This window comes from Chrysochloris asiatica, unplaced genomic scaffold (genome assembly GCF_000296735.1).
Source record: "Chrysochloris asiatica unplaced genomic scaffold, ChrAsi1.0 scaffold00098, whole genome shotgun sequence".
Lineage (NCBI taxonomy): Eukaryota > Metazoa > Chordata > Mammalia > Afrosoricida > Chrysochloridae > Chrysochloris > Chrysochloris asiatica.
Genome location: NW_006408616.1, coordinates 8,974,678 through 8,987,831, shown reverse-complemented (window position 1 = coordinate 8,987,831; position 13,154 = coordinate 8,974,678). Strand labels below are relative to the sequence as shown.

Below are 13,154 nucleotides of genomic sequence, written 5' to 3'. Positions count from 1 at the left end.
AAAACAAGAATACTTTCATTCACCAGTGTCTCGTTTTCATGGCAACTTTAGAATAGGCATGTCCCTCTTGCTTTCCATTATCCACTTCTCAAAGAGAGACTGGAATTACAAATGATATACAAATCTCTTGCTGGCTGCATCTACTGTAAGCCTTGGAGACATGAATACAGAAATGAAGACTCAGGTCTCCTAGAGCTCATCAGGTGCCGTGGTCAAACATTTGAGTCTTCATCCGTAATGCTGGCACTGGGGGAGCAGGCAGCAAAATCTTTAAACATGTCATCTTCCTTTAACATGTGCTGGAAAATAGGGAAGAGAGTGAGTCATACACACACACTGTGAGCCAAAAGTACAGAACTACACATTTCTCAACATACAGACATTCCTTTGGGGTTTATTTTAAAGGCTATTGTCTTAGTTATCTAGTGCTTCTATAGCAGAAATACAACAACTGGATGCCTTTAACAAACCAAAGGTATCCTCTTACAGTTTAGGAAGCTAGAAGTCTGAATTCAGGGCACCAGCTCTAAGGAAAGGCTTTCTGTCAAATCTATGGGAAAGCTTTTGTCTCCTTTCAACTTCTGTGACCTGTTGTCTCTTGGAGCGCTCCATAGGTCTTGGCATTAACCTTCTCCTAGGTTCTTAGTATAGTGACCCTGGGTCCAAAGAATGTACTCTGTCCCTGGATCTTCTTTCTTGGTGGTAGTAAGGTCCCTCCCTCTTGGTCCTCTTCTCTTATGTCTTAGAAGATAAATGGTGATGCCGGCCATGCCCCAAGGAGACTCCCCTTACATTGGATCAGAGCAAGGATGTGACATCTGATCCTAATCCTCTTGCAACTGATTGATCACATGAGATCACATCACGGGGGATGATTATGCCATTACCTAACCGCCATATTAGGTCACTACATAACTGTCAAATCACTGAGAATCATAGCTCAGCCAATCTGATTTATTTCTGAAAGACACAATTCAATCCATGACAACATCCTTGTCATATGCAAAACATTTTCACCCCATCATATCATCTCAAAAGTCTTAACACCAACAAGTCCACATTGTATCCTAGAGCAAAATTTATCTTCATTTGTGAATTTAGAAAACAAGTTATTGATCCCAAGGTACAATGACAGAACAAATACAAGGTAGACATTTCTATAACAAATGGGACAAATTTGGAAGGAAAGAAAGGATAACAGGCACCAGGCACCAAGCAAGTCAAAAACCCACAGAGCAATTTAAATTAGGTCTCAATACTGAAGGAGGATTCATTAACAACCTATGATATGCAGATGATATAACGTTGCTTGCTGAAAGCAAAGAGGACTTAAAATACTTATTGATGTATGGGTTGTACCTCAATGTAAAAAAAAAAAAAAAATCCTCACCACTGAACCAATAAATAACATCATAATAAATGGAGAAATGATTGAAATTGTCAAAAATTTAGATTTTGCTTGGATCCACTATCAACACTCATAGAAACAACAGTCAAGAAATCAAAGATGTATTACATTATGCAAATCTCTGCACAAGACCTCTTTTTAAAGTATTCAAGAGCAAAGATGTCAGTTTGAGGATTAAGGTGCACCTGACCCAAGCCATAGTATTTTCAATAGTTTCATATGCATGAGAAATTTAGCCAATGAGTAAGGAAGACTGTATTTGAATTAATGCATTTGAGTTTTGGTGTTGGAGAAGAATAGTAAGAGTACCATGGAACTGCTAGAACGAACTAATTTGTGTTAGAAGAAGTACAGACAGAATGCTCCTTAGAAGACAGAATGGCAAGACTTTGTCTCTCATATTTCAGACATGTCAAGAGGGACTAGACCCTGGAGAAGGACATCATGGTTGGTAAAGAGGAGGGTCAGTGAAAAAGAGAAAGTCCTCCAACGAGGTGGGCTGGTACAGTGGCAGCAGCAATGGAGTCAAGCTTAACAATTGTAAGGATGGTGCAGGATGGGACAGTGTTCATTCTGTTGTGCATGAGGTACTTTGAGTTGGAACTGACTCGACAACATCCAATAACAACAACAACCAGCCTTGAAAATAATCTCTGCTCTTTGAGACCATCTAGGCAACGGCCCTGACCTCTAGATTCTGAGTGCTGGTCGTGCTCTCTGGATGCTGGTTGAAGTGCCTTGGCTTTAGGTCTGCCTCTCAGGCCCACTTTGATAGCTACTAAGCCTTGGCTTTCCTAGTCCAAGTGGCAAACCTACACCTTTGGCCCCAGCAAGTCCCTTTCTTCTGCCTCTTGGGCATGGCAGCCCTGTCCTTTCATATTTGGGCAGCAGATTCATCCTCTGACATTCATGGCCAGGCAGCCCCACACTCCAGAACTGAGTTGGCGAAATCTGACTCTTGGAAACCTAAGAGACTGTGGTCCCACCCTTTGATATGACAAAGACCACTGTTCTATCCTTTGAAACCTCCTTCGTGAGCTCCTTGACTTTTGAGATTTAATTTCCTGGTCCCTCAGCGCCTTAGGCCTTTTGGGCCAGCCTAGACTCTAGTGCAAAGAGCTCCTTAGCTCTACTAATAAGTGCCTGGAGACACCCCATCCTGCCAGAAAGCTGTGACCTAAAGGCATTCAGTTCTCTCACTCCACAGATGAGCAAGCCTAGCTCTGACAAGTGTCTGGAGGAACCCCACTCCACCAGGAAAACTCCCGTGTGAGGCTTTCAGCATTCTCGCTCCATGGGTTGGCTCTTGCACCATTTTGAATCAGTGTCCTGGTCCTACTATTATTTCTCACCAGCTGTGCCATCTCCACTGTTACAACTCTCCTCACTTCCTTTTGAGTCCTCACCAGAACTGCCTTTGACTTCCATAATTCCAACAAAGCCTTTTCAAGGCAATCTAGGCTTTTACTATTACTGGAACTTTAAAACCCTTCCAGCCTCCAGTAGTACCAAATTCCCAAACCATTTCCACATTATAGTTATTTCTTAGAGCAGTACCCTCACTTTTTGACCAAATTCTGACTTAGTTTTCTATTGCTATTATAACAGAAATACCATAAATGGATAGCTTTAACAAACAGAAATTTACTTTCTCTATTTTCTTAATGTTGTTAAGTGCCGTTGAGTCAATTCCGACCCATAGCGACCCTGTATAGGGTTTCCAAGAAGCAGCTGGTGAGCTTGAACCACTGACGTTGCAGTTCAAATGACTTCGCAGTCTGACGCATTAGCCCACAGCGCCACACCAGGACTCTAGTTAGAGGGCTAGAAATAGGAATTCAAGATGCAACTCTAGGGGAAGGCTTTGTATGTCAGCACTGGGGGAGAAGTTCCTGTCTCTTTTAACATCTGTGGATGCAACATCTTTTGGAACTCTCCATATATCTTGGCATCATTCTTCCACTGTGTGTAGGAAGTTCTCCACATGGGGATCCGGGGTCCAAAGGATGTGCTCTGCTCCCAGCTTTTCTTTCTGGGTGGTAGCCAGGTCCCTCCTCTTCTGATCACTCTTCTCTTCTTTTACGTCTTGTAAGATAAAAGGTGATACAGGCCATAACCCAGGGAGACTTCCCATACATTGGATCAGAGTTGTGACCTGAGTAAGGGTATTGCCTCTCATCCTAATCTTCTGCAAATGAATAGTTGATCACATCAGATTACATCAAGGGGATGAGTACATCATTCCACACCTGCCAAGTTATATCATTAAATCACTGCCACACCACTGAGAATCAAGTTGACATATATTTTGCAGGGTTACAATTCATATCCACGACAAATATGTTCAAAAGAACATTTTAAATTCACTTTACAGACTTACTGTCAGATTGTTGATGCCTTCAGAGAACACGCCTATTTGTCTCACTGTCCCTTCTGAATCTTCCATCTGCAAAGAACACACCGTAACGTAACAGGCTTTCCTTATATAATTTCAAGGGAAGTGCAGCAAAATGAACAAATGTCTAAGAAATAATGTAAGTAGTACTGAGTTGAGGTAGGATCAACACAACACTTTAAAATGATCATTTCCTTCATTACTAGAACCAGAAGTTAAAACTCAAAACAAATCAACCAACCACTTTACTGGTACATCTAGCCAAATTCTCATGACAATGGCACTAGAGACTGTTGATTAGAGGGCAATATGTGGTCCCATGACTCTAATCTGAAAAGGTCTGACTGGTATTAAGACATAGATTTCCTTATTATAGAGGCAATATACTGGATAATGAACTAGACTGCAAGGTCAGCTTGAACTGGAACGGTGGTTCAAACTTACCAACCGCTCCTTAGAAACCCTACCTATACAGGGTCGCTATGAGTTGGAACTAACTCGACGGCACTTAACAATAACAAAAGCATCGATAAAGAGAGCACAGGCTAGCAGGTTGGAATCTTAGCTTTTCTATCAGCTCTATCATCTTGGCCAAGTTACATAACCTCTCTGTGACTCAGTTTCCTTATCTATAAAATGGTAACAATACTCCCTTGGTCTTAGGATCACTAAGAATATTAATAAATGTTAAGTACACAGGATAGTGCCTGAGACATAGTAACAACAATCTATAAGTTGTTGTTGTTTAGTGCTGTTGAGTCGTTTTGACCCACAGTGGCCCTGTATAGAGTTTCCAAGGAGCATCTGGTGAGCTTGAACCACCGACCTTGCAGTTCAAACGGCTTTGCAGTCTGGCACATTAACCCACAGTGCCACACCAGGACTCCAATCTATAAGTTGTTGTTGTTGTTAAGTGCCGTCGAGTTGGTTCCGACCTATAGCGATCCTGTAGAGGGTTTCCGAGGAGAAGCTGGTGAGTTTGAACCACTGACCTTGCATTTCAAATGGCTTTGCAGTCTGGCGCATTAACCTACAGCACCACACCAGGACTCCAATCTGTAAGTGCTCATTATTAATTTACTATCGTATTTATTTTTAGGGATTTAAGAGAAAATTTCTTGATTAGTAGATACAGTGTCTGAACGCTGGAAGAACATCAACATAGTTACATAGTATTGTATTTACCTGATCTAATCGGTCCAAATCATCATCATCATATAGGCGGATGTCCATCCCTGGTTTAAACCCTTTCTTAGATGCACTTCCTGATGTCTGTCCCAATTCCATTGGGCAGACATATTCTTCCCCATCTTCTTGCTTCTTCTTCCTCAGATTTCCAAAATTGCTGAAGGTTAGTTTCTTTGGCTAGCAAAGAAAAGCAAACGAAAACATCCACCCATAAGACAAACTTTGAGAGCATACATAATTAATTACCCCAATATATATAAAAGCAACTGATGATTAAATTTGCATAGCAAAATTAAAGGCATTATAGAGCTGTGATGATGCATCTACAAATGACACGTGATCCTTGTTATGTCCATTGGAAGATTATGCTTATTTTTTTTAGTTGCCCTAGCAGGGTAGTCACCGTGATAAGCAAATATGCTAAGAGTTTTGATTTAACAGGACTTAATGCAACGTGGTTATTTGGAGTTGAATCCAAGTTTTCAAGGTTTCCCAACATAAAATCAGCAAAAAAAAAAAAAGTGCTTATTATTTGTGCAAGGCTATGATTATGTTCTATCTTGTTATGCTTCCATATCTTAGATTTTGTTGTTGTTAAGTGCCATCAAGTCAGTTCCAATTCTTAGCGACCCTATATAGGGTTTCCAAGGAGTAGCTGGTGGGTTTGAACCACCGACCTTGAGGTTCACACCAACTCTGCTGGTCCAGTGTTTTATCCCACAGTGCCACACCAGGACTTCATATCTTAGATGGTAGTGGTGGGCCACGGAGTTGGTTCCGACTCACAGTGATCCTGTATAGGGTTTCCGAGGCTGTAAATCTTTATATGGGAGCAGAAAACCTCATCTTTCTCCTGCAGAACAGCTGGTAGTTTAGAACTGTTGACCTTGAGGCTAGCAGCCCAACTCGTAACTACTACACTACCAGAGCTATTTCCATATTTTAGGTGACAATTGCTAAAAGAACCCCAGTTCTTTTAGAGAGAAAACTTCCAGTGAAGAGAAACTCCATCTTCATCATGGAATAGGCCATGAGACGATACAGTAGGGTGGTCAGGCTAATGACTGGGAATTTAAATAGAACAAATCTTCCAGAAGTTTTGGATCTGCTTCATCTTTTTAGCGAGAAAGGGGACTAAAGAGAAGGTACTTGGGCAGACATGGGATATCAAACACAGCAAAGGACTTGGTATATATTTCTGATGGAGTCAATAAATACTCTCTCTACATTAAGTTGGATAAGGTTAACTTGGAAGAGCTAACATAAGAATGACTTAGAAGGAAAAAAAAGTAATCTGAATTTGGTATGACCCATGAATCTAGGAGTCCTGGTGTGGTGCTGTGGGTTAATGCACCAGATTGTAAAGTCGTTTGAACTTCAAGGTTGGTGGTTCAAGCTCACCAGCTGCTCCTTGGGAACCCAATACAGGGTCGCTATAGGTTGGAATCGATTCAGCGGCACTTAACACCAACAACAAATGAATCTAGGTAAAAGGAAATACTCATTTTCTCTGGTGTGCCTTGCTTTTCCTTTCTTTTGTATACACACATACAAATCTTGCTTTAAAAAATATTTTCAGTCATTTCCTGCCTGATGTCTGTATTTTCACTCTTCTCTCCAGTAGTGCCAGGTCTCCTCCTTTCAGGCTTCAATGAAAGAGGGGTGACAGTTCTTTTTCTAATCACGCCATGCTTGACCCTCAACTCACACTCTAGCACTTTCCCTGAGTCCAGCTAGTGGAGGGAGCTCAGGTCCAGAACTCCACAGCCTGGTGCAAATCTTGCCCTCTCTCTGGTTCTAAGTGAGGAGCTTAGAAGAGAAAACTATAGACCCTTTTGTAAGTTCCACTGAATAGAACAAGATAAGGGAAATGGAAGCATGTGCCCGGACTGTCTTATTTCATTTCTTAGGTAAGTTTCAAAACTTGCTAGACTTAAGTCAATTACAAACCAGACAAATGGTAAAAGGGGATAACTGGAATCAGTATTTGGGAATAAGTGATGGCTTCTATGCATTGGTCAAGTATCAATGATTGAAGTCAACATTATGATCATGCTCTTTATAATTTTTAACTTTAACAACATAAATGACTTTCTCCAGATAGAAACTTCCAAAACTGCATTCACTTAACTGCTCTTAAAGATATAAATAAATTAATATCTTTAATCCATCCAGAAAACTTAGATGAGTCCTTGTAAATGGGATAGGCAGGTAAGAAAGCCTTTGCTTCAAGCTATTACTCAGTGGTGTAAGTTTGAACCAACCTTCACTTTGGCAGTAGCTGTTAGAAGAACATAATCTGGTAACTCCATGGCATCTCGCTTCTGATGTTGGGCCTCTGCACCAATCAGAAGGTTGAAATGAGTGGCCAAATGTCTTCGCAACAAGGTCTTATTTGGTGGAATGTTCAATAACTGAGCCATTGTTTCTACATTAAAACGAGGTTCTAGAACCTGTAAGAAAAGTTAAGAGTTTTCCTGATGGTGCTATAAGGCACCATACATCATATATGTTTGCATTGGGATTTATAACATTAAAAAAAAGCTCTTTCATTTAGGTTATCTTCAGCAACCCTCTCAACAGCCCAGTGAGGTACATAGGGTATAGACTTTGATCTTCTATTCATCTTTTCTTTATTTTGCCCAACTCGTAAGTGGTAGATGGCAGTGATGGTTTAGTGATAGAATTCTTGCCTTCCGCGTGGGAGATGGGCTCAATTCTTGGCCAAAGCATCTCATACACAGCCTCCACTACCTGTCAGAGAAGGCTGATGTACAGCCACGATGCTGAACAGGTGTCAGCTGACCTTCCAAGGCTGAGATGAATTAGAAAGGAAGGCCTGAAGATCTACTTTTGAAAATTAGACGATGTAAACCCTATGGATTACAAATAGTCTGATCTGCAACCCATCATGGCGATGGTACAGGACTGGGCAATGTTTTGTTCCATTATACATGGGGTCTCCATAAGCCAGGGGCCAGTGACGCAGCAGCTAACAGCAACAAGAAGAAGTAAATGGTAGAGCCCTTCAAGCATTACAGAGCAGAGCTTCTTCCTCTCTGTTGCAGAACTAGAATCTGTGTCTGAGGGAGACAGTGTCCAGATATTATCCAACATGAAAGAGGACAATAAAAGACAACGATACATATATCTTATTTCAGTAACATGATATGAATACAAAATATGAAAAACAACACTTGGAAAGTAAAGATTCACTACAAACAGTGCGAGACTTGGGTAATGTTCTTACAGGAAGCAAAACAGTAAGTTAGTTTGAAATATACTGAAGCTTTACCATGAGCCCACCATGAACACCACTGCCTCTGAGATTGGGGGCATATTCTGCCAGGTCCACTGAGCGCAGCCACTCCATCACACGATGATTTGTCCACTGCTGAACTTCTGACGGGGTGATACTATTCTATGAGAACAAACAGTCACCAACAGCTTTGGTTGTTGACTATGGGATTCCAAGTATTACATTACACAAGTTTTGTTTAAACAATCCATGTCATAGAGCCAAGTTACTCAACATTCCACATCCTAAATGTTCAAAGCAAGGGTAAAAATTGTTACTTTGAATTTTGTGTGTGTATGATCTGGGTGAAACTTTACAGGGCAAATTGCTTTTCCATTTAAAAATTCATACACATTTCTTCTTTGTGACATTGACTGAGAACCTACAACACAACAGGGCTCTTTGCACTTCTCCCTATGTTTATCATTTCCCTTGGTCCTTTTATTCAATCCCTTCCTGTCTTCTGAACTTTATCAATGGGCAAATGCTGCCCTATGAATCTTGCATGGTTGATTGTTCTAATGAGTGTCTATATCCCTGGTATTACTGTTCACCTTAAAGGCTTGTTTATCATTTGACGGACAGTTGAACTACAGGGTGGGTTCAGTTCCAGTACCCAACGGTCTAAGGGCCATACTTTCTGGAGTTCCAGCAGTCTTTATCAGACTAGTTGTTGCTGACAGGAACCGTCATGTTAATTCTGACTCACAACAACTCTGTACACAACAGAAGAAAATACCGCCTGGTCTTACACCATCCACAAATGTTATGCTTAAGTCCATTGTTGCTGCCACTGTGTCATTCCATCTCACCTACTTCCTCTCCTTCACTAGCTCTTCACTGTAGTCAGCATGATATCCTTCCCAAAATAATTTTTTTTAAAAAATCAGACCGGTAAGCCTGGTCATTTTTATTATCGGAGTCTCACTCCACATTTTCCTCCCTTTCTATCTAGGAACTGTGATTGTGATCCCTTTTCAGAAAGGGCAGCAGTCACAGCTGGGCACCATCTAGTTCTTCTGGTGTCTAGGTTGTGCAGGCTTAGGTTCCCATGGTTGTTTACTCTTATGGACCAGTTGTTTCCATGTCTTTGATTGGCTCCAGACTTTTTAGCTCCACACAGAGAAAGACCAATTGTTGCACAAGCTTTTAAGATCCAGTTGCTACTCATCAAAGTAGAATGTAGAACCTTGTCTTTATAGACTATGTTATACCAGTTGACCTTAGTGTCCCCTGAGACTATGATCCTGAGCCCCCAAGCCAGCACAGTGTGTAGTTATGACTATGAAGTTTTCATAACTTTGCCACCTGCACGCTCTACTACATGCATGGATATATTTGTAGCATACATAAATGCACATATAAAAACATCCTCTGCTAAACCTATAGATATTTGTGGAAGCTGCCCCACAAAGTCTCTTTTAAAGAACTTAAGCCACAGCATTTCAATGAAGTACAAGAAGAAAACAACTCTTTGCCTTAGTTATATAGGTGCAATTATTATGGGGGAAAAAAGGAGGAGTACAGAAAAGCAAAGCCTAAGAGGTAAATGAGGTTGAATTTGAGGTACTGGAGAAAATCAGAAGCTTTTGCTGTGGACTCCAAGAGGAAATGGGTCTGTTATTTGCACACAGGGGCAGCCAATGCATGCTTGTGAATGGGCATGCTTATGAACTTCAGTCTAAAATGCTACCTCGTCAGATGGTCGTCTCCGTAGACAGTTTGGTTCAAAGTTGTTTATCCTAAGGACCTGGATGGCCCTTTTGATGCTGAGATGGTGTAGCACACTCACGACTTTCAAAGACAATAAGTCATCCTGCAAAAAAGAACAAAAGTGAGAGCTCACTCTGCGGGCAGGAGGACTTTCTCAGGGAAATCTTTGAACCCTAGAGTAAAAGTAGAAGAACCTCAAGGGCTTGTCAGTGTAATTCTTTTCCCTACACCAAACAAAAAAGGCCCCAATACAAAAGAGAACTAAATAATTGTTTCCACCGGTTTCTCTCTGCCAAATATCCTGAGGAGAGATTGTGGGACCAGTTGGTACACGGGTGAAAGATGAGGCTTTCTGCTTCCCATAAAGATTTACAGCCTCAGAAACCCTGTACAGGGTCGCTATGAGTCGGAAGTGACTCCACAGCACATAGTAACAACAACAACAAAGGGTCAGAAAAACACAGTTTGAAAACACTGGTTGGGTCCTTACAAAAGGGGATCTGTTTTGACAAGCAGGTATGAGGGGGCCTCAAAAAGTTTATGAGAAAATTCCAGTTGCTTTCAATTCTAATTTTTTCATGAACTTCTTGAAGTCCCATAATGTACAATAAAGGGCAGAGGGCAAACTATCAGTTAGGAGAGACATTCATTGATGATCAAAACTTGACTTTCTGAACTAAGTCACATCATCCACACTGCTCACTGTCATGGAATCGACTCATAACGACCCCTTGGGGGCAGAGGAGAACTATTCCTCTGGGTTTCCAAGACTATAAATCTCTACAGGACCAGGCAGCCTCAACTTTTTCCTGATGAGTGGCTGGCTGGTGGGTTTGAACCACCCACCTTGCGGTTAGCAGCCCAATGCCTAATCCATAGTGCCACCAAGGCACAATACAGTTTTGGGGAAAAACAGAAGAATATTGTTGTTGTTACATTACCTTCCTGGTCTTAAAAAAGTCCCTAGTTCTAAGTTCTTTATGCCTTATCTACCAACATTGTGAACAAGCATGGAAAAACTGGTAAACAGTTCAAAGGCTCTGGTGACAGTTCAGAAGATAAGCGAAATGAAGGAGTGAGAAATACTGATACCCATCAACCCTCTCAAGAAAAAACACATCAGTCTATGGCTTCTGGGAACATTGTCAAACAACCAAACACACCAAATTATTTTAGGAGATAATTTTGGAGGCAGTGCCAAGATAAGCACCAAGCTACCTCCAAGCACACCCAGAATGTAAATAAGGAAATACTCATTTTAGGCACACCTTACTGATAACACATTTCTTATGGGAAAAAAAGAAAGAAGAAAATGTGTAACTGCTCTTCAAGTATTTTTAAAGTAAAAATATTAAATCCATTTAAATCCTTGAGGCCATTAACCAAGCAAAAATTATTTCCTGAATTTGTACTGGATTAGTTTCCTAAAAGCAGTGTTTTGTTAAGTTAGAAAAAACCTTTCACTTATTTTAAATCTAAGATTGAGATACTTGTTCATGAGATTTCAATGTAGGCTATTTTCATCTACTACTAGTCTGTCAGATCCCTGTGTAGTGCTTGTATGATAAATATTGGACTGCTAGCAACAAGGTCAGCAGTTCAAACCCACCAACTGCTCTGAGAAATCCTATACAGGGTCGCTGTGAGTTGGACCTGATGCGACAGCACACAACAATAACAAGAAATTTGTTAGAGATTTAAAAAAATCTAAATACTATTGTATTTGATATCTTGAATAAAATGCTATTTTTATAAATCTTCAGTTTCAGGGTTTTATTTCAAAACAAAACAGACTTGTGATTTTTTTTTCCTATGTATTTAAAAAACTTTTCATTTAAAAATAATTTTAGATTTATGGAATACTTATAAAGACAATATATAATCCTCTGCTGAAGAAGAATCTATTTACAGGAATTATAAAACATCATCTTGCAAACCTTAATAAAGAAAATGTAGACCAACTTATATCATGAGTTAAAAACGACTTTGGTGTAATTTTAAAGCATTAGTATTGAAACTTCTGATTTTGTTTGTTTAAAAGGAATCCAGAAAATAGATATGTGGAAACAGTAACTAAAAAAAGAAGAAGAAAGAAAAGAAAATACAGAGAAAAAAACCCAGACAGTCCCTAAATATCTTTCATATAGCATTCCCAATTATTAACATCTTATATAACCATAATACTTTCACCAAACTGAAGACATCAATATCAACAAAATATAATTAACTAAACTACAGACTTTATTAAGATTTCATGCGTTTTCCCACTGAGGTCCTTTTTCTGTTCTAGGATCCAACCTAATCTAGACTTTTTGTGATTTAGGACTTCTGGAATAAAATTTTCCAAACGTAACTTACTCTGTTGTAGTTAGAAAACCTAAACATATATGTCTTGTGCTTTTAAAGCCTTAACTTACAGCTAGGTAGGTAAGCAAATAGTTACTCAATGTGCTCCAGGCAGAGTCCCCCACTGTCACTGAGTTGATTCTGACTCATAGTGATCTTATATCGCGTTTCTGTGACTATACATCTTTATGGGACCATAAAGCCTCATCTTTCTCTCAAAGGGTGGCTGGTCATTTTGAACTGCTGGTCTTGTGATTAGCAGTCCAGTGCTTATCCTACACCACAACCAGAGCTCCTTCCCTGGCAGTGTTATTGTTTTTGTTAAGTGCTGTCGAGTTGGTTCCAACCCATAGTGACCCTCTATAGGGTTTCCAAGAAGCAGCTGGTGGATTTGAACTGCTGACCTCATGGTTCAAATTGATCTTGTAGTCCAGTACATTATCCAACAACGTCACACCAGGTAGAGTAGCGAGAGATTAAGACAGGGATTTAGAGACAGACAGCCTGGGTTTACCACTTTCTAACTGCCAAACCTTGGTGAATTTACCCAGTCTCTTGATTTCATAGTTTTCTCACCTAAAACATGGGGATAGTAGCAATACTAACACAAAAGGTTGTAGAGGATCAATTGAGTATTAGTTTGAGTACAGTTGTTTAGAATAGTGTCTGGCACATATAAATTGAGCAACATATGATAGATTTTAGCCATTCCACATAGGTTAACATGATGTGCTCACCAATGTAAGGACTTTGATTTAAAGAAGAAAGGAGGAGCGGGAAATAAGAGTCCCATGAGTTCAACATCA

At 40.2% G+C, this 13,154-nt stretch overlaps 1 protein-coding gene across 3 annotated transcripts in view; it reads right to left on the bottom strand.

The window, feature by feature from the left end:
- Positions 1-212: 212 nt before the first annotated feature.
- Positions 213-13,154, bottom strand: part of PPFIBP1 (PTPRF interacting protein, binding protein 1 (liprin beta 1)) — an 88,432-nt gene continuing 75,490 nt past the window's right edge. For all 3 annotated transcript variants that reach the window (XM_006866965.1, XM_006866966.1, XM_006866964.1), the window contains 6 exons: positions 9,983-10,105; positions 8,287-8,412; positions 7,256-7,444; positions 4,989-5,168; positions 3,789-3,854; positions 213-299 (listed from right to left, as the gene is read on the bottom strand). In XM_006866965.1, the coding sequence (XP_006867027.1) occupies positions 213-299; positions 3,789-3,854; positions 4,989-5,168; positions 7,256-7,444; positions 8,287-8,412; positions 9,983-10,105 (771 nt within the window). The remainder of the gene's footprint in view (positions 300-3,788; positions 3,855-4,988; positions 5,169-7,255; positions 7,445-8,286; positions 8,413-9,982; positions 10,106-13,154) is intronic.